The sequence below is a fragment of the Ailuropoda melanoleuca genome, chromosome 10 (genome assembly GCF_002007445.2).
Source record: "Ailuropoda melanoleuca isolate Jingjing chromosome 10, ASM200744v2, whole genome shotgun sequence".
Classification (NCBI taxonomy): domain Eukaryota; kingdom Metazoa; phylum Chordata; class Mammalia; order Carnivora; family Ursidae; genus Ailuropoda; species Ailuropoda melanoleuca.
This window is the reverse complement of record NC_048227.1, coordinates 82,437,194-82,460,337: the sequence shown is the minus strand read 5'-3', so window position 1 is coordinate 82,460,337 and position 23,144 is coordinate 82,437,194. Positions and strand designations below refer to the sequence as shown.

The window sequence follows — 23,144 nt, the reverse complement described above, 5'->3', positions numbered from 1 at the left end:
CTTTATGTCAGTACCACAGTTTTGATTACTGTAGCTTTGTAATATGTTTTGAAATCAAGAAGTGGGAGACCTCCAACTTTGGTCTTTGTTTTCAAGATTGTTTTGTCTATTCAGGGTCCCTTGAAGTTCCATATGAATTTGGGATAGATTTTTTCTATTTCTGCAAAATATGACATTGGATTTTGATAGAGGTTGCTTTGACTCTGTAGATCCTTTTGGGTAGTACTGACATTTTAACAATAAGTCTTTTAGTCTGTGAACACACTGTCTTCCTGCTTGTGTACTTTTTTAGCAATGTCTTTCAGTTTTCAGTGTATAAGTCTTCTGCCTTCTTGGTTAAGTTTATTCCTAAGGATTTAATTCTTTTTTGATGCTGTTATAAATAGAAATGTTTTCATAACTTTCTTTTCAATTTTATTTAGTTTTGATTCATTTAGGTCTAAACTCAGATAGCCAGATGTGTCTAGTGGCTAGCTTATTGGACAGCACAGATATAGAACGTTTATATCATCACAGAATGTTCTCTTGGACAGCAGGGCCTTGGAGTATCAGTCTGTATTGTCTCTCTTGAACGTTATTTGTACCCTAAACCGAAGTCTAATTGTAAAATAAAAGTCTTTGTCCTGGTGGTACAATGTCCGCTGACATGTGCACCTTGCTGTATATCTTCCACATTAACCTTGTAGGAAATGTTAATGGGAGAGATTATTGAAGAGACGACTGGCTGTTAACACAGGGGGAAGGTGAGGAATGCCTTTACATGTGTGGTACCCAAATAGGTGATGGGGTGACAAGACTAGTGAAAAAACATCTAAAAGATCCTAAGAGGGTAAAACCATCTACCTGCCTGAGGATGTCATCTCAAGTACTGAACATTTTTCTAAACCTCTCTTTTTGCCTGTTTCCCTACCCCTTTAAGATGATTAAAGGGAGAGCAGTTTTAGGAAAGGAAGAATTGGCTCAATGGCACTTTAACTTTTTTTTTTAATCCAAAAAGAAGGATGATACAGTTCTTTTGTAGGTTCTTTCCCTCAATGCCTGTCTTATCAAGACACAGATGATGAAATTCATCCGTTTCCTCCACATCACAAATTACCCGTCCTGACTTATTTTCTCATTCAGATCTCTCCTTAATTTGACTTCAGCCAAATTAAAGTGTTTTGAGAAAAGGGGAAAAAAAACTACTTGAGGTGCTTAACACCAGCTTCCCTTGGGAAGAGCCCTGGGCCTTCTGCTGTGGCACTGGTAAGCCAGAGACATCATTGCCACCCAGTATAGCCGCTAAAAGGGTCCCCTGTACTGGCTGCCACTTCTGCTACCCAAGGACAGCAGCTGCATTCTGAGGCCCCACCTCCCACCTCCTGGGACCAGAAATGGGGGCACAGGCTGGTCATGCAGCCACAAGAGATATAGAGCTGGTATACATCTTGTAAAGCTCTTTCCTGCCCCAGTCTTTATTTGTTTTATTTAGAAATTCCAGGAAGACACTGAGTATTATTTGATACTCATGTTCTCCCCCGACCCTAGCCCAGTCCATCAACTAGGACGCTACAAAGGAAAGTGGAGAGAAGCAATCAGAAGGGACACTGAAGGGGAACAAGAGGGGGAAAGGAAGGAAGAGGGGAGTTGATGCTTGCACCAGGCAGAAAGGAGAAAAAAGGGTACACTGCCAGCTTCTTGGCCCTGCAGCTAGGTAAAATACATGATGTTCTGTCCCTTCCTTTGGACTCTCACAGTCTGCTTTCCTGCAAGGGTCGCACAGAGTAAAGCCCTGACGGGTGATCACACGGTCCTTCCAGCAAGTATCCAGTCCCATTCCAGGACATGGTTGGCGAGTTTTAGATACTTGGAATGAGTCTTTCTTCCTCTGTGAGTTTTGTTGTTGTTGTTGTTATTGTTGTTGTTGTCTTTTTGTCTTGGTTGACTATTACCAAACACTTCTGGGTTTCCCGTTGCGCATTTTGACTTAGAAAAGTTATCGCCTCTGGCGGAATTTCTAGTATGCAGTTCGAAAAGGAATGATGTTTTGACCCACTCTGCCATTTCAATTTTATCTTTAAAGAAGATTAAAGATAGCTAAAATTCTTCACCTTGAACCTGGCTTTTCCTTCAAGAGCAAGAGGCCATTAGGTGAGAAGGGAATTATTTATACAGTATCAGTATAAAGGGAAAAAAATGAATTAACGTCTGATGTAGCAGACACATAAATTTATTTCTTTAAGATTTTATTTATTTGAGAGAGAGAGCACGAGCAGGGGGAGCGGCAGAGGGAGAAGCAGACTCCCCGCCAAGCAGGGAGCTGGACACGGGGCTCGATCCCAGGACCCTGAGATCATGACCTGAGCCGAAGGCAGACGCTCAACTGACTGAGTCACCCAGGCACCCCAGAAACATAAATTAAAAAAAAAAAAAATGCTGAGTGTGGTATGTTCTAACGTAGAAAAAAAAAATGCTGAAGAGAATAGAAGTGACTTTTATTTTGGTATTTGTGTGGGTTAAACAAAACAATGAGAGATTTTGCCCCAGGTGGTTATAGACACAAAGTAAGTATAGGTGCTTTCAAAGAGTGTAAGTGTGCTCTTCTTTAACAAGTGTAACTCCAGACATCCAGAACTTTATTATCAGTGTCAGATGGTGTTAATTCAGTTATAAGGTTCGGGTTTGAGCTAACAAGGGCTTTTTGTGGAGTAGAATGGATATAAATGACAAAGGCTGGAAATTTTCCAAAAAGTCACTCAATGGGTTACAGCTCTGCTATTGAATACTGTGAATGGGACTGTCCCGCTCATAGCAAAATCTAATTAATGTGTTTCTCTGAACTTAGGGCTATAAAAGAGAGAGGGAGAGAGAAAACCTACCGTTCCACCCCACATCTGGCATTCGGAGGGCGCTGTCTCCATCTCATCCCAAAGCAAGATCACCAGCTCCCTCCCAACTTTGGTAAGTGAAATTTATGAGGTTGGCTGGGTTACCCCATGTTGAAGAATTTGTAGCCTCTGTTCTCTGAAAGCAAACTATTTATTCTCTCCACTCTGTTTGACATTGACTTAGGGAATAACATTTTTCCTTGTAGGAAAGGAAAAAGGAAATGGGAATGAGTCTCTAAAGTGAATATTTCTGTGGTTGCCACATAAAAAGCAAACACGCCAGCTCAGTATTTTCATTTCTTTTCCTTACTGGTGCTGGCATTCTAGGACTATGACATGGTAGAGGAGTGGGGAAAGGAAGGGTCTGGCAAGTCTGCTCTGATGGCTCCCATTCTCTTTCCTCAGTGTGTTGCCCAGGCTTCCATCCAAATCCTTCCCTCATCTGCCTGGCACACCCAGACCAACCTCCTCCTTGCCTCCCGGATCAGGCAAAGCTTCCCCTGCTCAGGTCCGGCCCCCATCCCCTGGCAACATCCGCCCTGTCAAGAGAGAAGTCAGAGTGGAACCTGAGAGGAAAGACCCCAAGAGGGAACCCCAGAACACTACCAATGAGCCATCACTTAAGGGCAGAACGCCTTCAGTGAAGGTGGAAGAAGCCACAGTTGAACAGGGGACACCTGCCGAGCCTGAGGCTGCTCCTGGTAAGATTCAGCTGCCTTGTGATGAAGTGTGGGTTGCTTGCTCTTCTTGGGGGACTTGGAAATTTTACTCCAAGTTTAATTTGGGGAACTTTTCCTACGTGTGAGTTTCTTACGTATAAAGAAAGAAACATCCAATCAAAAGCCTGTTGTTGGAGACACGGTGTATTAATTCAGGTATGATTTATGATTCCTTTTATTGACTGAGTCTAATTTTTCACAAAATGTGGCGTTCAGAGAACCTGCATCAGGATTGCTTATACTAGTTATCTGTTGCTGTGGAACAAATCAACCTAAAACTTTGCAGCTTACAACAACAGTTATTCTATCACACAGATTCTTGGGTCAGGAGTTTGGAAGCGGCTTAGCCGGGTTGTTGGAAAATGATACACACACATGGCTGAGTTCCATTTCATGGTACATGAGCCTCTCCATAGAGTTGCTTGACCTCCTCCCAGTCTGTCTGCTGGACTTGCTTCCTGGCTTTCCCCAGAGAGTGTGATCTGAGAGAGAGCCTCACGAGGAATCCACACCTTTTATGCCGAGTCTCAGGAGTCATACAGAAGTCACAATTTCTTAATGTTCTAGAATTCTTCATATTCATAGAAGCAAATGACTGCATTCAACTCATACACAAATGAAGGGGATTAGTCTCGCCCTTTTAGAGTGAAGATCTTCAAACAGTTTATGGAAATAGTTTTAATTCACCACTCCTATAATGTTTCAAAGTACAGAGCCCTGGCCCTATCTTAGACCTACTGAATCCGAGTATGTGGTGGATCCAGGGACTGTGAAAGACACTAAGCTCATCAGTCAATTCCTGTGCAGGATTGTCAGATAAAATACAGAATGGCCAGTTATCCTGGGCATAGTGGATTTTAAGGACCACTGGCTAGCATATGGTGCTTGACAGAGGTCAGAATTCATTTCAAAAGACCCAATGGATCTCATCTCTCCCAGGCTAAACCACATGCTGTTTAGAAGTTTAGAATCACCTGAAAATAGGAATTCAGTGTTTTTTGTTGAAAATTGTCTTCATTCAAAAGTTTTCTCCTTAAGACTTAATTTGAAGATGGGGGTAGGGACAGTGTTGTTAGACAGTAGAAGGGTCCAATATTTGTTTGCATGGAAAGAGAGAGAAGAGAAAGGCCAAAAAGTGTCCTGAGGGCAAAGAAAAATGCATTAATCTTGAAAGGAGGGTCTAGAATACCAGAGGTCACACCTCCCAGTGGAGTGTCTATGTGGGACCCCTGGCCTCATAGAGTGGCTCTCTAGGCCATTTCCTGAATATGGATACGGTCAGAGGACTTGTACTGCCATCTTGCATCTTGGCATCAGGAGGGACAGTGGAGGTCCAAAGGGGTAATACGAGTGCCGGCTCCTAAAGAGGCCCTTGGCTCCTCCCATCTCAGACCTAGAGACAGCTCCGGGTAGACAAAAAGGGACTTCTTCATCTTCTTCCGGTGTCATCTTCCCAACCTGAATCTGGGCTCGTGGCAGGGTTGCCGAAGATGGTCATGGAAAGGCTCTGGTCTGCTAGTAATGAATAGTCACCAAAGAGGAGGAATTTTTTAATGTAATGAAAGGCAAATGGAAGATCTCATCTGCTTTTTGCTGAGAGTATAACTTCCCACAGAACCTAACATGAGACTCTATACTAAGTAATTTGATATATGTTGTTAACTGATTAACTTGTATAAAAATAAGACTTGGTGACAGAGTGTCAGCTTGGTTGGATGTCTCACTTACACATGCACCTTTTTGTTATCTGTTGCTTGGTAACAAATAGAATACAGTGAAACTGTGAGAACACACAGTAATAAACATTTCCTTTTCTTTTATAATGATGAATTCTAAGCCTGGGGTGTGGGGAATGCTAGTTTTTGTTTTGTTCTTTGGGTTTTGTTTCCAATTGGTTTTCTCCTTGTACCTGTTTGTACAGCTGCTTCAGCCGCAGCCCCAGCCCCAGCATCGGCCCCCGCTCCATCGCCGATCCCAGCCCCAGCCCCAGCTTTGCCATCCACTGTGACTGCCGCCGCTTCTCCCAAGACCTCTGCAGGCACCACCAACCCAGAAGAGGCCACGAGGCTGCTAGCTGAGAAGAGGCGACTGGCCCGAGAGCAGAGGGAGAAGGAGGAAAGGGAGAAAAGGGAGAGGGAAGAGCTGGAAAGGTAAAGCATTGACATTGCTCAATGAGCAGGGACATCCTAGGGATATCTTGGATTAAGTCTTCAGTCTGAGAGACAAGAGGTGGTAGTAGTGATGAAAGTGAATGGACTAGTTGCTTCAAAATCATGCCTCTGACCACTAAATCATTTTCTAAAATCACATTTTCTTACTCTAATGACAGTACAACAACATTGATGGAGAAAGGTTTAAAGAAAGAAAAAAATCTATCCATAATCTTACCAGTTTTCAGTAATTGGAAAACTGGATTTTGGGTAATCCTTTCCAGTCTCTGAACAGTGTAGGGGTTTATATACATACATAGATATGTACACACACACATACACACACACACCTGTTTGCATAATTCTAAACACAGTAGAGATACAATTTTACAGTCTGATTTTTTTTTAAACTGAACATATTTCTAATCTCCATATTTCCTCATCTTTCTAATAATCGTTTTAAAGCCGCATGGTAAAATCTTGCGTTTTTTTCCAGATAGAACTCTCGGGGAGTAGCTGGGTGAGACAGCTAGGCAGGGTGCTAGGGACTGTTGGCTTAGTTGGCCTCATCCTGGGGCTAATAAAACCAAGGTCAAGGACGTTTTTCTTCAGACAAGCAGAACAGCGTCTTGGGGGAGGATCGCAGCCCCAGTGCTAGGAAGCAACCTTGGACATACCCTACGCTTGATCACAGCAGGGAGCTGGGTCTGTCTTCCTCCTGCCCTATAACAGAACATTGTAACCTTTATTAATTTACAAAGATTTCCGGGGGGGGGGGCGGTAGGTGTTCAAATTCATTACTAAAATGTCCCATTATCGGATAAAACTAGTCTCAGCCTTTAAAGATAGTTAAATTGCACATCCTTGCACAAAAAAAAGCTCTCCTCAAAATATTAGCGGTTGCATTTTCTTTCTGTTTACCACGAGGCAACGTGAGCCTGGGAAAATGAGGAGCAAGAATAGAGGGTGGCTTCTCATTTTGTCCCCGAACCCGTGCTGAGCGCCTGCCAGCCCTCCGAACAGACTGCCCAGGCTGCAACCACAAACTCCAGCCTCTCTTCCAGGAGCGTCCCCCTCGTGTATCTCTGCTTTGTGTCTTTTTCCAGACAAAAGAGAGAGGAGCTGGCGCAGAAGGTGGCGGAGGAGCGGGCGCGGCGCGAGGAGGAATCCCGCCGGCTGGAGGCCGAGCAGGCCCGGGAGAGGGAAGAGCAGCTGCGGCGACAGGCGGAGGAGCGGGAGCGGCGCGAGCGCGAGGACCAGGAGCGCGCCCAGAAGCAGGTAGGGGCCCTCCCGGCCGGGGGGCCAGGGCCAGAGTCCGGCAGGGGGGCGGCGGAGACGTCCCCGCGCGCGTCGTGTGTGCGCGTGCGTGTGTGCGCTCGCATCCGGCGCCTGCCCCGTGGGCCCTCGCGCCTGCGCCTCCGGCGCCCTGTCGTCCGGAAGCACAGGCCCCATTCTTGTTTCCAGAAGGAAGAAGAAGCTCGCCTTCGTGAGGAAGCCGAGAGGGTTCGGCAGGAGCGAGAGAAGCATTTCCAGAGAGAAGAGCAGGAGCGCCTGGAAAGAAAAAAGGTGATTTCGTCTAAAATAGAAGCCTGGGGTACTCATTGTTCCCATTCTTCCCCAGACTTGAAGCCCCAAAAGCAAGAGACTAGCTCACGTCTCGCAGGAAGCAAATGCGTTCTGCCCACTCCAGATACACTGAAGTAACTCCCAGTGTTAATCACCTCGTCCGGAGAAATCCATAGTGCGGACGTCACCACAAACAGTTCCTTCCCACTCGTGTGGCTTCAGTCAGTTCCCGCTTCGTGCGAACAATGCCGATTAAGATGAAGCAGGGGGTGTTATAATTGCCCACAGTAACACACATGTTTGCATGACCCATCTGCTTAGTCGGGGAAATGTGCCAGGCTTGTCCTTTGGCATCTGACCCCTTTGCTCCATTCTTTCTTGTAGCGACTGGAGGAGATTATGAAAAGAACCAGGCGAACAGAAGCTCCAGATAAGGTACTGAGGTGGCCCTTTTTAAACTATTCTTAGTGTTTTTTTCTTTACTTTCAGTTGTAACTTTAACATTATAAAAAATCTTTTTTGTAGAAAACTGTTGATCAGAGAAATGGAGATATAACCAAGGGAGCTCTCACTGGAGGAACAGGTATTTACTTCAGTGAATTCAAATAAGTTCAAATATAGGATTTTTGGATTGACTCTCTAGAGATCAAGATATTCGTTGATTGATTGCGGGGGGGGGTACTCATTGACTTACAGAAGCTTAGGTGTGTGTCATCTAGTCCACAGATTTTCCCCTTATGTAAAACTCTTACATGTCTGGCAGATGTTTTTTCACATTTGTTTATACTCTAATAGTGTGCTTAATATTTTAAATCATGTTACATTACAAATGTCTAGATATGTGGATATATATTTGTATATATGTGTGTGTATACGGATATATGCCTAGAGAGAGAGATACACACATATGAATTTATACACACATGATTAGAAGAGTTTTCTTTGTGTTATGAAATTAAATTTCATTTATCGTTTATTGTATGCTAAAGTAGTGTGTATTTGTATTTGCTCTTAAGGACTCTAAACTTACACATTTTGATAACTTGTATTTATGGCAGTTCTCGCAAAAAAAATTTGTACCTTTTAAACTCCTGACTTCAGAATAGAGTTAAAATTAGAAATTAGTTGAAATTTCATTAGAAAGTTGTTGATACCTATAGACTTTGGACAGACATATTAATTTCTTGGTGATTTTAAACAAAATTTGCTTGAAATAAAATTTACCTTAGTGTATTAGTACCCAAATTCAATTAATATTTATTAGATGGTCTCTTTGTGTCAGGTATCTCGTGCGTACATTTTCTTCTTTANCCATAGTCTCTCATGTTTCATTCCCCCCCTTTTTTTTTTAAAGATTTTATTTATTTATTTGACAGAGATAGAGACAGCCAGTGAGAGAGGGAACACAAGCAGGGGGAGTGGGAGAGGAAGAAGCAGGCTCACAGCAGAGGAGCCTGACGTGGGGCTCGATCCCACAACGCCGGGATCACGCCCTGAGCCGAAGGCAGACGCCTAACCGCTGTGCCACCCAGGCGCCCCTCTTCTTTAATTTCTGCTGCAGCCTTGTGAGGTAGAAATGCTTTATCTTGAAGTCAGCAAGCATTTTCAGAGACTGTTATGTGCCAGACCTTGTTGCAAGTTCTGGGATTCACTGTGAGCAGGCCAGGTCCGTTCCCCCGAGGAGTACTTCAGTAGAGTGGCAGGCCCAGCTCATACAGCTGGAGTCCAAGCTTAACAATTCTTCTGTGGTCCCACGTGGTCTTCATGATTGTACATACAGGTGGTTAGTAGATAGCTCACCATGCACTCTTTTCTTTCCTCCATCTGCAACATCTATCACAAGAAAACACCAGAGATACCTCCCTTTCCTTTGCTGTTTTTTTCTTGTAAGACTAACGATGAAATGATTTATGTGAAAGAAACAGTTTCTGTAAACTCTAGAGGTTTTCAAAAGTAATATGTTGGTATCTTGGGATTTGGTTATATTTCAGCAGAGGCTATCCTAGTTTCTCTATGTCATGATTCCTTCTTAGTGAACTTTTCATACTTTTTTCAAGATGCCCTAATTATATTTGCTCAGAGAATAACCAGAATGGCTGCCTATTAACGCCATTGCATTTTTAACAGGTTGTCTTCACAAATGTTGTAATTTGTGGAGACTTTACGTAGGCACAACCCCCTGTGAGTTTGCAGAATGAGCATTTTAGGATGTAAATTGCACCAACATGGAGTTTTTTGAGGGGCTGATGCTGTAGTTAGGGCATGGCCAAATTCCTTGTTTTTTGGTTTGTTTTTTTGTCTTTTCCATTCCTGGTTGTTCCCCTATCAATTCTTTCAATATTCTTTGTACCTCAACCTGAGAATCAACAAAAACACGAGGGAAGGTATAATTTGTCAGTCATCATATCTGTGTTTATCAACACTCATAATAAATCTGGTTTAAGTTACTGCTGCTAAAAAGAGGCCTGAGGGATTATCTGCTAACAAATATTCTTTTCCCCATCCCCATCCATGTGTGTTGAGGGCTGAATGGCACTGCCAGTGCTCCAAAGAGAATTCTAGGGCAGACAGACAGGTGAGCTTACAGACCTATCAGAAATCTCCCAAGGCTGCCTATTACCAGCTTTGTGAATTTTGGCCCCTTAAAAAAGTTATTAATCACTTCTTCAGTTATCAGAATCTGTGGACCTCTGGCAGCTTTACTGAATTTGTGCCAGGCTATGAAATAACACTTCCTTGGAATTATATTTCAGTTATTCTCTCAAGTCAAGCTGAAACCATAAACTGCCACAAATTTCCCTGAAACTCTGACCTGTATGAAGGTTTACAGGACTTTAAGTAACCCTCGCTTATATTTTGGACTCCGTCATCAGTATCATTGGCTTCAGCTGTACTACAGCATTGAGCATTGAATGACGAGGTGGCTTAGTAAAGTACAAGTCACTAGCCATCCATTCATGAAATCCCTATCATTCTAAGTGCGACTAGAACTAAACTGAGTTTCAGAATTATTTTTTATCACTTAAGCTAGTTCATGAGGATTTGCTCTGAATTCTTCAGAAGATACTCACCATCGACCTGATCAAGTCAGCTTACTGCTATCTTCATCAGTTGCTTTGGTTTCAACATTACATACTTTTTGTTCAAAGTCAGTTTAGTGCAAGCATTGCACTAAATTTAGTGCAGCATTGATTTCCACCCTTACATTGTGCTGGGCACTGTTCTGAGTACTTTGCATATGTTAATGCATTTAATTCTCACCATAGTCTATGAGGTAGGTATTCTTATTCTTGAGGAAACTGAGGCACAGAGAGTTGGTGGCCTGCCCAAGGTCACACAGCTGGTAAGTAAGCAGAGCCAGGACATAAATCTAGGCATTCTGGCTCCTGGTGTTTAGGTTTGATACTAGAGTAGTAGTAACCGTTTGTCCCATCTTCTTTGCTGTGTCCAGTGATATCTGCCCTCCCGTGTATGACAAACTCTCCAGGAAATGGAGAGCCAGTGGCCAGCCCACGTGCGGTTACCTCACACCAATCAACAGTGACTATGGAGAGGTGAGTGAAACAACTGAGCCCTTTTTACTGATACACATGAGAGCAAAGCACTAATCCCACCAGAACTTCCTAGGCCTGACAGAATTTCAAAGTTTTATATTTTTTTTTAAAGATTTTATTTATTTATTTATTTGGCAGAGAGACAGCCAGCGAGAGAGGGAACACAAGCAGGGGGAGTGGGAGAGGAAGAAGCAGGCTCCTAGCAAAGCAGGGAGCCCGATGCGGGGCTCGATCCCAGGACCCTGGAATCATGCCCTGGGCCAAAGGCAGTTGCTTAACGACTGAGCCACCTAGGCGCCCCAGAATTTCAAAGTTTTAACATAAGATTTATTTTCATTTGGGTTCATTAATTTTTGGTAGAGCTAGTAATTCTGTAGTCAGAGAAAGGGAAAATATCTTCTTTCTTGAGTCTTTAAATATGATGGTTAGGTTTGTGTGTGCCTATTAAAGAAAATTAGAGGGAAGCATTTATTTGTATATATTTAACATGATCTAGACTATAATCACACCCTTTAATGGCATATTTTCACCATAATATTCTCATGTGTCACAGGTTTGTTCTACAGTAAAATAATTTGGATGCCAGTATTTGTTATATTGGTAGTAGGGCTTCTTATTGAAGAAACAAACAGTTGCTAACAACAGTCAAGAAAGAAGCATGGGTTGAGAAAAGATTTCCTTTCTCTTCTTTGGTGTTTATATTGACAGCATCGTAAGAACACTCTCAAAAATAAAAAATCAGGGTAATCCTAGCCTGTGCCTAAAAATCCAGTCATAGAGAACTTTTAGAAATATTTGTAATACTGTTAAAAAATTTCAACTGTGACTTTTTTTTTATTTACTTAATTCTTTTATGGGTTTTCCTGTCTCTAATGCCAGAGTGTTTGCTGCCATCAGAGAATTAAAGGTCCTCAAGTTAATTTTTTTCTTAATCTAAAAACACACACTGCACGTTGTATAATATTAGCAGCAGTGCAAAGATAAATCCTTCTAAGATGTCCATATGTTATAAGACATCCACTGATATCTTTCTAGGACAGTAAAATCTTTTATTTTTCCCACCGTAATACCAAAGAAAAGAATTTTCCTGAGGTAGAGCTTATTAGCTGTCAACCAAGCTTTCAGCCATGTTAAATAAATTTATTGTCATCATTATCTAAGATATATATTAAGTGATATTTTATGCTTTTAGTTTGATTTTCAAATAAAATATTCATCCCCAACTGCTATAACTTATGATGTTCATCAATTCACTGACTTCATAAAAAGGAGACTTTTATGAAAGAATAAATTAAGTGTCACAGAGAGAACTCCATTATTATAAGGACCAGGTTTATTAAGCCACTGATAATTTTATCTGATCAATAACGTTAGTTTACATTAGCTGACTTTTTTCAGTGGTAAAAATCATCAAGTAATTAATCATTACCTGACACAATTATACTATGTAAAATAAGATAGTAAAATTCTGTTTCTGATCATTTATTTCACCCATTGCTTTTCTCTGTTTAAACTGTCTTCAAACCTCAAATATCTTTTCATACAGTGGACCGTGAGGTCACTTGGCTTTTATTTGGCACTGACACAATACTTACATACCCAGTTCAACCTCATTCATTTGTCATCAGCCCTTGCCACATAAGCTGGTACACTATGCTCTGAAATACTAATGTATGGTGAAGCACTAAGTCATGTGGTAAAGCTTGGCTTTATGATAGTCAGCCATGTAGATGATCAGACTATTCTATTGGAGTTTTTTTTTTAATTTTTATCAGATTGAAAACATAAATTTGTAGAAGTTCATATAGACAATTGGATCCCATTTTGAGAAACACAATCCATCTCTGAATGACCCTGGCCTCTAGGGAATGCATAATGTGCTGTTAAATTTGTTCCCCATTGCATGATACACAGTTTATGCTATGTAGCTTAAGAAACCCTGCTTCCCTCAATTATTTCTAAATTTATCTTCCTTGAATTTATCCACACCAATCTTGAAACAATGTGTACCTCCACTTAGCATCATCTCTTTAGTTAACAAAAAGAAGTGCTTTTTATTTTTCTTACAACTGTCTTTTGCAGTTTCAAAGTTAGGACCCATGGTTGTCAGAAACTAGGTTTTAGGGAATAAATCCTTTCTCACAATTTCCATACTTTTTGTAATTTTATAGATTTTGTTTCTATTCTCTTTTTGCTTTCATCTTACAAAGCGAGTATTCCTTCTGTGCTTAGTCTGTAGTCAGGGTTCAGTCAGGGAAGAGAAACCAGGCAAATTAATTTGAATAGGAAAGTTTAACATCGAGAATAATTAACCATTACTTGGGATGAAAGTAACAACAGGTGGCTAGTAAGAAGTAAAGAGAACTCAAGAATACAGGATTAGCAGGTTTAAGGAGCATCCACATCCCTGAACCATACCCAAGCAAAAGTCCTCTTCCCCAGGCTTCCATCCATACCTTGTTGGATAGGGTATGGCTGTGACCCACTGGATGGTGGAGAGGTTCTTTTATGAAAGAAACTTGGTAGTAGAACTTGCCAGATATCTATCCTCTCCAATGCTTAGGAAAGCTGTTCGCTGGGAGGTGTCTCAGTAGAGATAGAGGCACTTTGTCTACCACAAGTTGGCCCTGGAGAGGTGCTGGGGGCAGCCCCTCCTGTGGCAGGGCCTGGGTGCCGAGGCAACCTCATGCACGGCAGGAGCCAGACACTGGGACTGCCACGAGGGTGTGCCATAGGAGCCCGCAGAGCAAGCACAACCAGACCAGGAAGCAGAATCTTCCTTGGGCAGTGTCTCTCCGGCAGCCTTAAATGACAAAGCTTAAAGATTGTGCCGGCGGGCAAAGGGAAATTATCTGAAGGGCCTACATCCAGTTTCAGAGCAAGGTTGAGGGATGAATTTGGAGTTGAGAGGCCAAAAAAAAAAAAAAAAAAAAACACCAACCTCCAACCCGGACAGGTTTACCTTACCTTTAAAAAGGCTCCTTCTCTAGCACTTTGTCATTTTAGTCCTGTTTTCTAAAGATACTTCAGCACGAGCGTGGGGTTGAGGAAGAAGAGCTTTAAGAACCAAAAGTCCCAGGCTGGATTCCTAGTTTTATCTCTGAGAAATTCAGCGACTCTGGGATTAACCTACTTAAGTAAGATTTAGTTTTGTCGTCTGGCCATGAAGAGGTCTTTACTCCAAGGTACCGGACGGTCCAATGAAATATGTCTGTGAAGGAGCTCTGAAAACTGTGTTGTACTAGGCAAACGTTAGATGTTATTTATCTTTATCCTTTTACAGTGTCCAGAAGACAAAGCACGCTGGTGTAGCTGCAGTGTAATGTTGTAGGAAAGTGCTTTTATGTTGTATCTGATATCCCCTCTTCTCCTGCCCTGTATTTTTTGACCTTTTTTTTAACCATAAAAACATAAGGACTCCCTGCCACATGGATCCGGTTTCCATTGATTGCAGGATCTCTTACATCCATAGTCACTGATAGCTCTTCATCTTCTGACGCTGGTTCAGTTTACAGTGGTCCCCTAAACCCACTGCCCTTCACATTGCTTATATTTTAATGATTTTTTCCTGTTATTCTCAAGGACTTTCATTTTCCAGATTAATCATTATCTGGATACTTCAATTTTTTCTCCTACATGGCTTCCAGATTATTATAACAGTGCTGTTAGCACGGACCCCTGAGGCTATCTGCCACCCATACTCTCCACCTGGAGAAAGACCTGCTCATACTAACCTTTCATACCCTTCCCTAACACAGTTTCCTGTTCACATTCCCTTTCCTTCAGTGGGGACTCACATTTTTAAACAGTTTCACTTCTGGAACCCTGTTAAAGATTTTTAAAGTTACAAATAAATGGCATCCATGGATGTTCCCTTTTACCCCCAGTTTCAGGTCAACCTTGAAATCACTTAGCAAGTCATCGTTTTTCACCTCAATGTGTTACGGTTAATGAAGCATTCCGTAATCCTCGATCAGTTCACATGTTTATTGAATACGCTACTGCTCACCCACAGCAGAGGCATAGATCCCTCCAGCCTGCGCCCTGGGAGTTAAGTCACTGATTGGAGATCCCCAGGGTCCCTTCTGAAGAACGTGAGATGGGTGATCCCCTGTGGAAATCCACCACGGCGAATGCTGTAAGCACATAGGGTTTGTTTTCGCTAGAAAACACCACTCCAAAGAATGAATACTTTTAGTTCAGAATCGGAGAAGTGGACTTTTCCTAATGCCTCAGCTACCTAATACATTGGTTTACCTTCTCTTCAAGAAAAATAAATGAGTGCTGTGAACTGGGTGACATTCTCCCCCCACCCACCCCTGGGGATATGTCAGCAAACTGCCTGGAAACACCCCGGGGTGATAGCGTCCTCCTAGTATTTTCTAGCAGCAAGGACTAGCAGCAGTTCCTGGTGCAGAGAAACCCCACACCAGGAACACCCTGAACCTGACTTCAGCCTTAACAGGCCTGAGTGACCTTTCTGGCCCCTGTGGTTTCTAGTGTTCTCAGCCTTCAGTGTGCAGTGCTTTTAAAGCCTGAAAGCAATTGTCCTTGCCCAGCAGGCTCCCCACTGACTGACAGTAGGTAGACTGAAGAGGGTTGAAGTTACCAAAAGTCTCACCAGCTTTTACAGGTGCAAAGATATATTTGAGCCTGGGCAGGATGATTTCTTACTCTGGCAACCATTTTGGGTTCTTGAGAACGAGTATTTGTAGAATGGAGGAAAGTGTTTATCTGTGGATAAAAAACTTGCTTTGAAATGAAACAGGGGAAACAGATGAATGTGTGAGTACACGTGTGTATGGGGTGTGGAGGAGGGAAGACATTATTTTAAGTCTCAGGTCATTCTGATATATTCTTCCACCCCAGCAGAGAATCTGTTCTAGAAGCTAAAAACTTCTCATGGGCTACTTTCCTACCCTGCTAATACCCAGGTCTGTTCTTAGCCCCAGGCTAAGATCCCTCACTGTTAAGGGATATGTAGTAATTCTGGTTTTTGACCTAGTGGTTTTCCTTCAAATCTTAGGAGTTTATCATTGTTTTAGTTTGCCCTAAAGGAGAAATAACATCCCCAAGCCCCTACCATTCAAACAGAAAGCGATGTATCACTTTTATTTTAAAGTTACTTGCAAAAAAAATAGTAAAAAATTTAAAAATAACAATAAAGGTACTTGCTATACCATGATAATAAACATCAAGAAAGAATAAAGTCCTGGCTATAGTAAGCCGTATGGACTGTCAGATTCCCACCATGGTCCCAGCTCCTTCCCCAGGCAGATTTTATTTGATTTTTCATTTTATTTTTTAAGTAATCTCTACACCCAACGTGGGGCTCGAACTCATGATCCTGAGCTCAAGAGTCGCATGCTCCTCCCACTGAGCCAGCCAGATGCCCTCCTAGGTGGATGTTAGCAAACCAGGTACACAGTTTTCAAGACACTTGCATCCAGCTTCAGCCGCCTGAGTATAGCCAAAGAAAAGGACTTCAATAGCTGATGATCTTACTCTGAGAGGACACACAGATGCATATTCCCTAACCCCAGTTCAGTTTCAGTTTTATAGTTTCTGCTGGTCATGGTGTCTTCTGAACGTTTAATAATTGGCCATCCAAAGCATACAGCACAAATATCCCTCTAATTGCTAACAAGTAAGAATGGGTGGAGAGGTCAGGTAGGAGTGGGAGGGGAAAATGAAGTCAGCTGTTGACTCAAGTCTGGGTGGGTGTAGCCATTAAAACTTGTTAGCACATGCAAGCCTGGAAGGTGACGGCAGTTGAGATGGCCGAGGAACGGTGCTTGGAGATGCATTCCTATTCTTTACCTTCTGCCAAAACTTCTACTGAAAATCACTTTGGGATGAGAACCAAAACCATATCCCTGGTTGCAGAAGGCCCATCGGGGTTGGGAAAGAACCAGGAGGATGGGGGACACCTGGGTGGCTCAGTCGGTTAAGTGCCTGCCTTCTGCTCCAACCCCTTATCGGGCTCTCTGCTTTCATCCGGGAGTCTGCTTCTCCCTCTACCCCTCCGCCCTGCTCGTGAGCTCTTCTCTCTCTCAAATAAAATCTTAAAAAAAAAAAAAAAAACCAAGAGGATGGGTGGGTGGCTGGTCTAAGCACTTAGAACAGCGGGCATCAGGCGTGCTCACACACGTGCTCCTGCATCGCTACTGTGATGCCAAGCTTCCTTGGTGAAATAGCAAAAAACAGCCATCATGCTGAGTCTGTATGCTGTTTTTATGTTATTTTTCACAGACTTTTACAAAGAATACTTTCAATGTACTCTGCAATACCTTGTGAGACACTTAGGACAGATTTTTTTTTTCTAGAAGAAAAGTTTTTAAGATTTTATTTGTTAGAGAGAGAGAGAGAGCAGAAGCAGGCAGAGTGTCAGGCAGAGGGAGAGAAGAAGCTGAGCAGAGAGAGCCTGACAGTGGGGCTCAATCCCAGGACCCTGGGATCATGACCTGAGCTGAAGGCAGACGCTTAACTGACTGAGCCACCCAGGCACCCAAGAAAAGTTTTAATTAACAAAAATATACCAAAATATCTAAATCAGAAATGCTTTAGAATGTGTTCCAAAAATCATTATTTCTTGCGAATTAGGTAAACTATTTCCTCAACAGCGTAAAAAAGCGGATTCCTCAAAATAAAAGGCAATGGAAAAATTGGATGTACATTAACTTTATGTTACCATTTGGGAAGAAGACAGAAAAAGATAAATTTATTTGCTAAAGTTCAAGCAGTTGGCATTCTACTACAGACCTGATTTTTCTGATCTCTAGCCTCTTTCATAGACCTTCCTATAAACATTCAGTTGATGATCAGTGTGTATTAGGAGTTAAGACCTTCACAGTTTTTGCTTCATATGGTTAGTCTTTTCCGTTTGAAAATTTTAACTCTGGAATTTTGTCAAATAGGGTTTTTTTTGATACATGAGCTGAGCACTGAGCAAAATATGAAGCTTGCAAATACATGTTTACTGCTGCACCCAGATAAAGTGAACAATCTAGCATCCACTCATACAGGCATTGTTTCTACTGCATTGTGAAGTATAATAATGAACATATATAAGGCTTTCAGTTTGGTTATGGAGCTTCTAAAGAGAGGGAAAAACCTAACAAACTGTAGGTGGAAGATGAAGGATCTGTTACCAATGAAACGTACCTCAAAAATAAATCCAAGATATTGAGCATGAGTTAATGAGAAGCAAGGTGAGGTCAGAGGCAGATTTAAGGGGGAAAGATAAAGTTGGTCCTAAACAATATACCTATAAAATTATGCACATGTTTGAGGAAGCCAGAGGCACCCAGGAAGGGTTAGCATTTTGAATAGGCAGGTACTGTACAAAATGGCATAACGAACAGAACACAGGACCAGAGATCAGGAGATCGTGCACAGTTTGGACTATGTCTCAGTCGTTCTGTGATTCTACAGATTATCCTCCACACCCCGAATTTCAATCCCCTCATCTTTGGTGAAGTAAAGGACCTAATAAGGGCTACTGTTTATCAAACAAAGGCGTGTGAAAATGCTTGCGGTAGAAATTGTTAAATGTGTGTTGAAAATAATGATCTGTTCTAACTGATAAATTGTTCAATTTGATAAATTTTTTATAACAAAAACATTTTAAAAAATAAGAGTGTAAAATTGCGAATATGTCAAAATTCACCATTTTTGTGAATGATGCAATCAGTGTTAACATTTGATTCCAAAATGGTTTATTACAAAATAGTTTTTGGTGGTTTTAAAAAAAAATTTTTTCAGTTTTAGCGCTAACTCCTTTCAATTTTGATTTGTCAAATTCCCTAGTACTCCCAATTTGGAAAAACAACCAAGTGAAAATGGAGTATCTGTTCAGAATGAAAATTTTGAGGAAATTATAAACTTACCCATTGGATCTAAACCATCCAGATTAGATGTCACCAACAGTGAGAGCCCAGAAATTCCTTTGAATCCTATTCTGGCCTTTGATGATGAAGGGACACTTGGGCCCCTGCCTCCGGTAGATGGTGTTCAAACACAACAGACAGCAGGTAAGCTTGCCTCGAGCTCCCTACGTAACCATCACAAATATGTGACACTGCATGAGGGAATGAACCTTATGCAGTGTGGCTAGGGCAGCTTTGTTCTTCTAGGGACCACATGGAAAAGATTGTATAAGGATCTTAGAAATTGAATTTTGAGTTCGATTGGGCAAATTCTAGGGCCCCTCCTGTTCCCCCAACTAGGTGTACAAATCCAGTCTGCATCACCCACTGGGTGTCCATCACCTTCTTCTCACAGAGCAGTCCTTACTGCCCAGAAACACTCACTGTCAGAACATGCTTCACAAAATACAAGCACTTAATGCCTCACCATAACGTAGGGACCCTCAGGCCTAGTTCTGCCCCGGGTGTTTGTTCCATCTTTCCCAGCTCTTCAGATATATGAAGACTGCCATCATGTTCTCCCATTTTTCTCTTGTTCGGGTTTAGCAGCTTAGATGATACACTATTATCCTTCTTAAATGTAATAAGATAGTTAGAATTTAGGTAATGGGACCAGTATTCAGAACTAGGAGCATATGAGCCCAGTGGTGGTCTGTCCTTTGTTGAGTAACTGTTGGCTGTTGTTGAAACAACCAGTGACTCTCTCATACTGTCTCTGGGACTCACCCTTGACATGCAGTCTTTGTGCAAAAAGAACCATAGCTTTGTGTGGCCCAGAGAAATAAGGAGCAGCACCAAAAGTTGCCAACTCAAGGGTCACAGCAGCTCAACAACACATTCTCATCAGTCTCAGAAATAGGTGGAATAATCCCAACTCTGGCTCTTCTCAAACCTCTGCGTTCTGTCAAGTTTCTCTTCCCAGCAGATGACTTTAATGTGTATCAACCAGCATCTCTTTATACTATTATGAGCAGAGCTGGCCAAATTCAGCATGTTTAATGGAGTTCATGCAGAATTATTTGTGGTCAAGTTGTTTTGTCTTTCAGATTTCCATCTGTGGACTTGTAACTCTTTTCCACTTTAACTGACTGGAAAAGCCAGTGTTGAAGCACCTGTCCAAATGAGCTAGCCTTTTTTCCATCTCTAATATACTGACCTTGAGAGTCTAACTTCACTTTACAGTGTACTTCTCTAGATTATAAAAGAAAGCTAAATAGCCCGTCCCAGGCCTGACATTCTAATTCTCAAGACTCTGGAAATAATCTGATTACTTGTATGTCAGTGGAAACACTCCTGTTGCAGTTCCCTACCTCATCATGTCACAGATTCACAGGGGCAAGGGACCCCCAGATGACCTTCTGCATCACATACCAGACCTTAACTCCCTTTTAATTTATCTGTCAGTCCAGTCTTACTGTTCCTATCCTTCTGTAACTTCTGTAGGAACAGAGTCAATTGTCTGTGCTCTTAAGTGGTGTAAGAGTTCTTTTGGGGTCATGACTGTTTTTCAGCAAACATTTATTTAGCCATATGTTTGGAGCCTGAAGCATCAGGTGCTGAGGATACAAGACCAATGAACGTAAGTCTCTAACATCAAAGGAGAGTACAACTGATGTATGTCGTTTAGAAAAGTAAATGATGCAGCCTAAGTTGCAGTAAAGAAAAGGCCATGTGTTTTCCTGCTGGAGATAGAATTCTTTAAAATATAAGATTTTGATGAAATCACCTATTCTTACATGAGACAATGTATAGAAAAGCATGGTAAAGTTTTAGAAATGTTAAGATATTACCATAGTATTCTTGAAATAAAATTTTAGATAAATATTAACCTGTGCTTTTTTCTGTCTCCTGATATAGAAGTTATATGAGCATTTCTTCTGAAGAACCCAAGCAGAAATTTAAAAAGAATTTCTACAATTAATGGAATTCCTTCCATGCTATAAAAGGAGCATCCCCCTCCTCCAGTTTTCTAAAGATTTCTTGACCATCATTTTGAAAAGACTTTATTAAAACCAGCTAAAGACAACAGACTGGATAGCTTTTCTAATAATTTTCGCCAATAGAGAAAAAAAAATGTTCCTTATTCTTCAGTACTTTAAAACGGCTTTTTCCAGTGTGCTCCTTCTTAGCAAATCAATATTTTTCTGCATTCTCTAAAAGATGAGAGCATTTGGCTATTAAAAAAAATGGGCTGACTAGGCATGATTTTTCACATAAATATTTTGGTCTTTAAAAGCTAACATAAAATTGGCACAAAAAATTTACCTTTTACAATATAATACTTGAAAAATAAGTACCTCTTTGCTCTACGAGTGGAGTGAATAGGAAGTTGTTTAAATTAAGGCTGTTTAAATATTACTGCCAAGAGTTCTATTTGTAGAAGCAAACTGTAGGCAGATTACCAGGTTCTTGTAAATGCAATTTGTACATGGACATTCTGCAAACCCAGCTGTCACATTCTTGCGTCTCTTTTTGCAAAAGCATACTAAACAGTTTTAAAATGTGAAAAAGAAACATTATTTTTTCAGAGCAAGAAAATAGACTCCTCTTAAATAATGTATTTATAAAGTTTTTCCAGATAAACTAATCAAATAAATTAGAACAACATGACAACATTGCAAACTTTGATTTATTAGATGCATTCCTTATGTTACCATGAGAGAATGTTCGTGATGATTCAGGGCTATTTCTGATGTCTGTACATTGCTGCTGTCCCCAGTGATGGTGGGACTTACCTTTGCCTTACCTGATCACAAATTATGTGGGGGGGGAGTAAAGATTTACTATTTCTTTAAATAAAAAAAGAATTTGGTTTTGCTCGTTTAAGAGCAAAGAAAACCTGATGGAATGTTGTCTGTGTTTGGCACATGGAGCAGTGTGCAAGATCCCTTCACAAACGTCCTCCTCCTGCGTGGCACCCATCAGCTCTGACTTTTCACTCTTCACTTTTGCTGCTGAGCTTAGCTGTGCAAACTCGCACTTTCATTTGCTAATATAATTCAATTTTATATGACCATTTTATAAACTAATAACTAAATATTGAAGGAGAGGGGACTCTGGGGGACCACTTTTTTTTTTTTTTTTGGTGTGGAGTGTTTGGAAAGGTAAACCTCTAGCAGTATGATATGTTGGCTTTATTAAAGAGGGATTGGTTAATCTATATTGAATGAGAAACTATTCATTTATTACAAGCCAAGCTATCGTAACAGCTGTAATTTGTGAAAACATTAATTTGGGTTTTTTCCCTGTTTTCAGTTGTCCATGTACGCGTAGTCATATTAAAAAAAAAATCTGTTCAATAAAGTTGTTTTATTTGTTTAAGTCGACCTAGCACGAAACACCAAATAAAATGTATTCGATAGTTTTACTTTTAGGTTTCTCATATGTTACGACTTTACTCAGATTGAGTCTTGAGTTTTCAAATTGCCGTTCATTCAGTCTTAGTGACATTTCCTCAGCTTCCTCTGAACGCGAATATAGGTTTATTTAAAATTTAGACCAGGGGCGCCTGGGTGGCACAACGGTTGAGCGTCTGCCTTCAGCTCGGGGCATGATCCCGGCGTTGTGGGATCGAGCCCCACATCGGGCTCCTCTGCTATGAGCCTGCTTCTTCCTCTCCCACTCCCCCTGCTTGTGTTCCCTCTCTCGCTGGCTGTCTCTATCTCTGTCAAATAAATAAATAAAATCTTAAAAAAAAAAAATTTAGACCAATAGTTCTATTTTGGCCAGGTTTTCCTGGTTTCTAAATTTATATTTTTAAATTTGAGCAATCATTAACAAACTGAAAGCCTTCTAAGTAATCAAGTTTTAATTAAAAGTGATATAAAATTATATATTTTTTTAAGATTTTATTTATTTGAGAGAGAGCAAGAGAGAACACAATCAGGGAGAGGGGCAGAGGAAGTGGGAGAAGCAGACTGCCTGCTGCGCAGGGAGCAGGACGTGGGGCCTGATCCCAGGACCCTGGGATTGTGACCTGAACCAAAGGCAGACGCTTAACCGACTGAGCCACCCAGGCACCTGTGAAATTAACTATATTTCAAAAACAGCATTACCAGAGGATGACCTGGACCTTTATAATGGCTTGATTGCTTTCTCCAGCCCTTAAACGTCAGTATTCACCCCCTGATCATTAGTAGATGCCCTACATCAAGGGCAGTGTTCAGGGATCAGCTATGACCCTCAGCATGGAATTGAGGGTGGATGGGTGTTTAGGGTTTTTTTTTCAGACCATTGTAGACTGTCTAGGCCATGGTAGTCACCAATCACAAGTTCCTTTGGTAGAGAGAGGCCTACTTTTACTGGAAGGGGTAAGGCCCTATGTCTCTTCTTGCCTAACCTCATTGCCTGGTGGTATATT

At 41.4% G+C, this 23,144-nt stretch overlaps 1 protein-coding gene across 4 annotated transcripts in view; it reads left to right on the top strand.

Moving 5' to 3' along the window:
* Nucleotides 1-22,326, top strand: part of MAP7 (microtubule associated protein 7) — a 174,039-nt gene extending 151,713 nt beyond the window's left edge. For 2 of the 4 annotated variants that reach the window (XM_019795065.2, XM_034669185.1), the window contains exons 10-19: nt 2,825-2,940; nt 3,273-3,568; nt 5,508-5,736; nt 6,843-7,014; nt 7,201-7,302; nt 7,687-7,737; nt 7,828-7,885; nt 10,754-10,856; nt 18,666-18,889; nt 20,642-22,325. In XM_019795065.2, the coding sequence (XP_019650624.1) occupies nt 2,825-2,940; nt 3,273-3,568; nt 5,508-5,736; nt 6,843-7,014; nt 7,201-7,302; nt 7,687-7,737; nt 7,828-7,885; nt 10,754-10,856; nt 18,666-18,889; nt 20,642-20,652 (1,362 nt within the window). In that variant the 3' untranslated portion in view covers nt 20,653-22,325. Of the gene's footprint in view, nt 1-2,824; nt 2,941-3,272; nt 3,569-5,507; nt 5,737-6,842; nt 7,015-7,200; nt 7,303-7,686; nt 7,738-7,827; nt 7,886-10,753; nt 10,857-18,665; nt 18,890-20,641 lie in introns of all 4 variants that reach the window. The other 2 variants (XM_034669188.1, XM_034669187.1) reach the window with 2 other exon arrangements.
* The last annotated feature ends 818 nt before the right edge of the window (nt 22,327-23,144 follow it).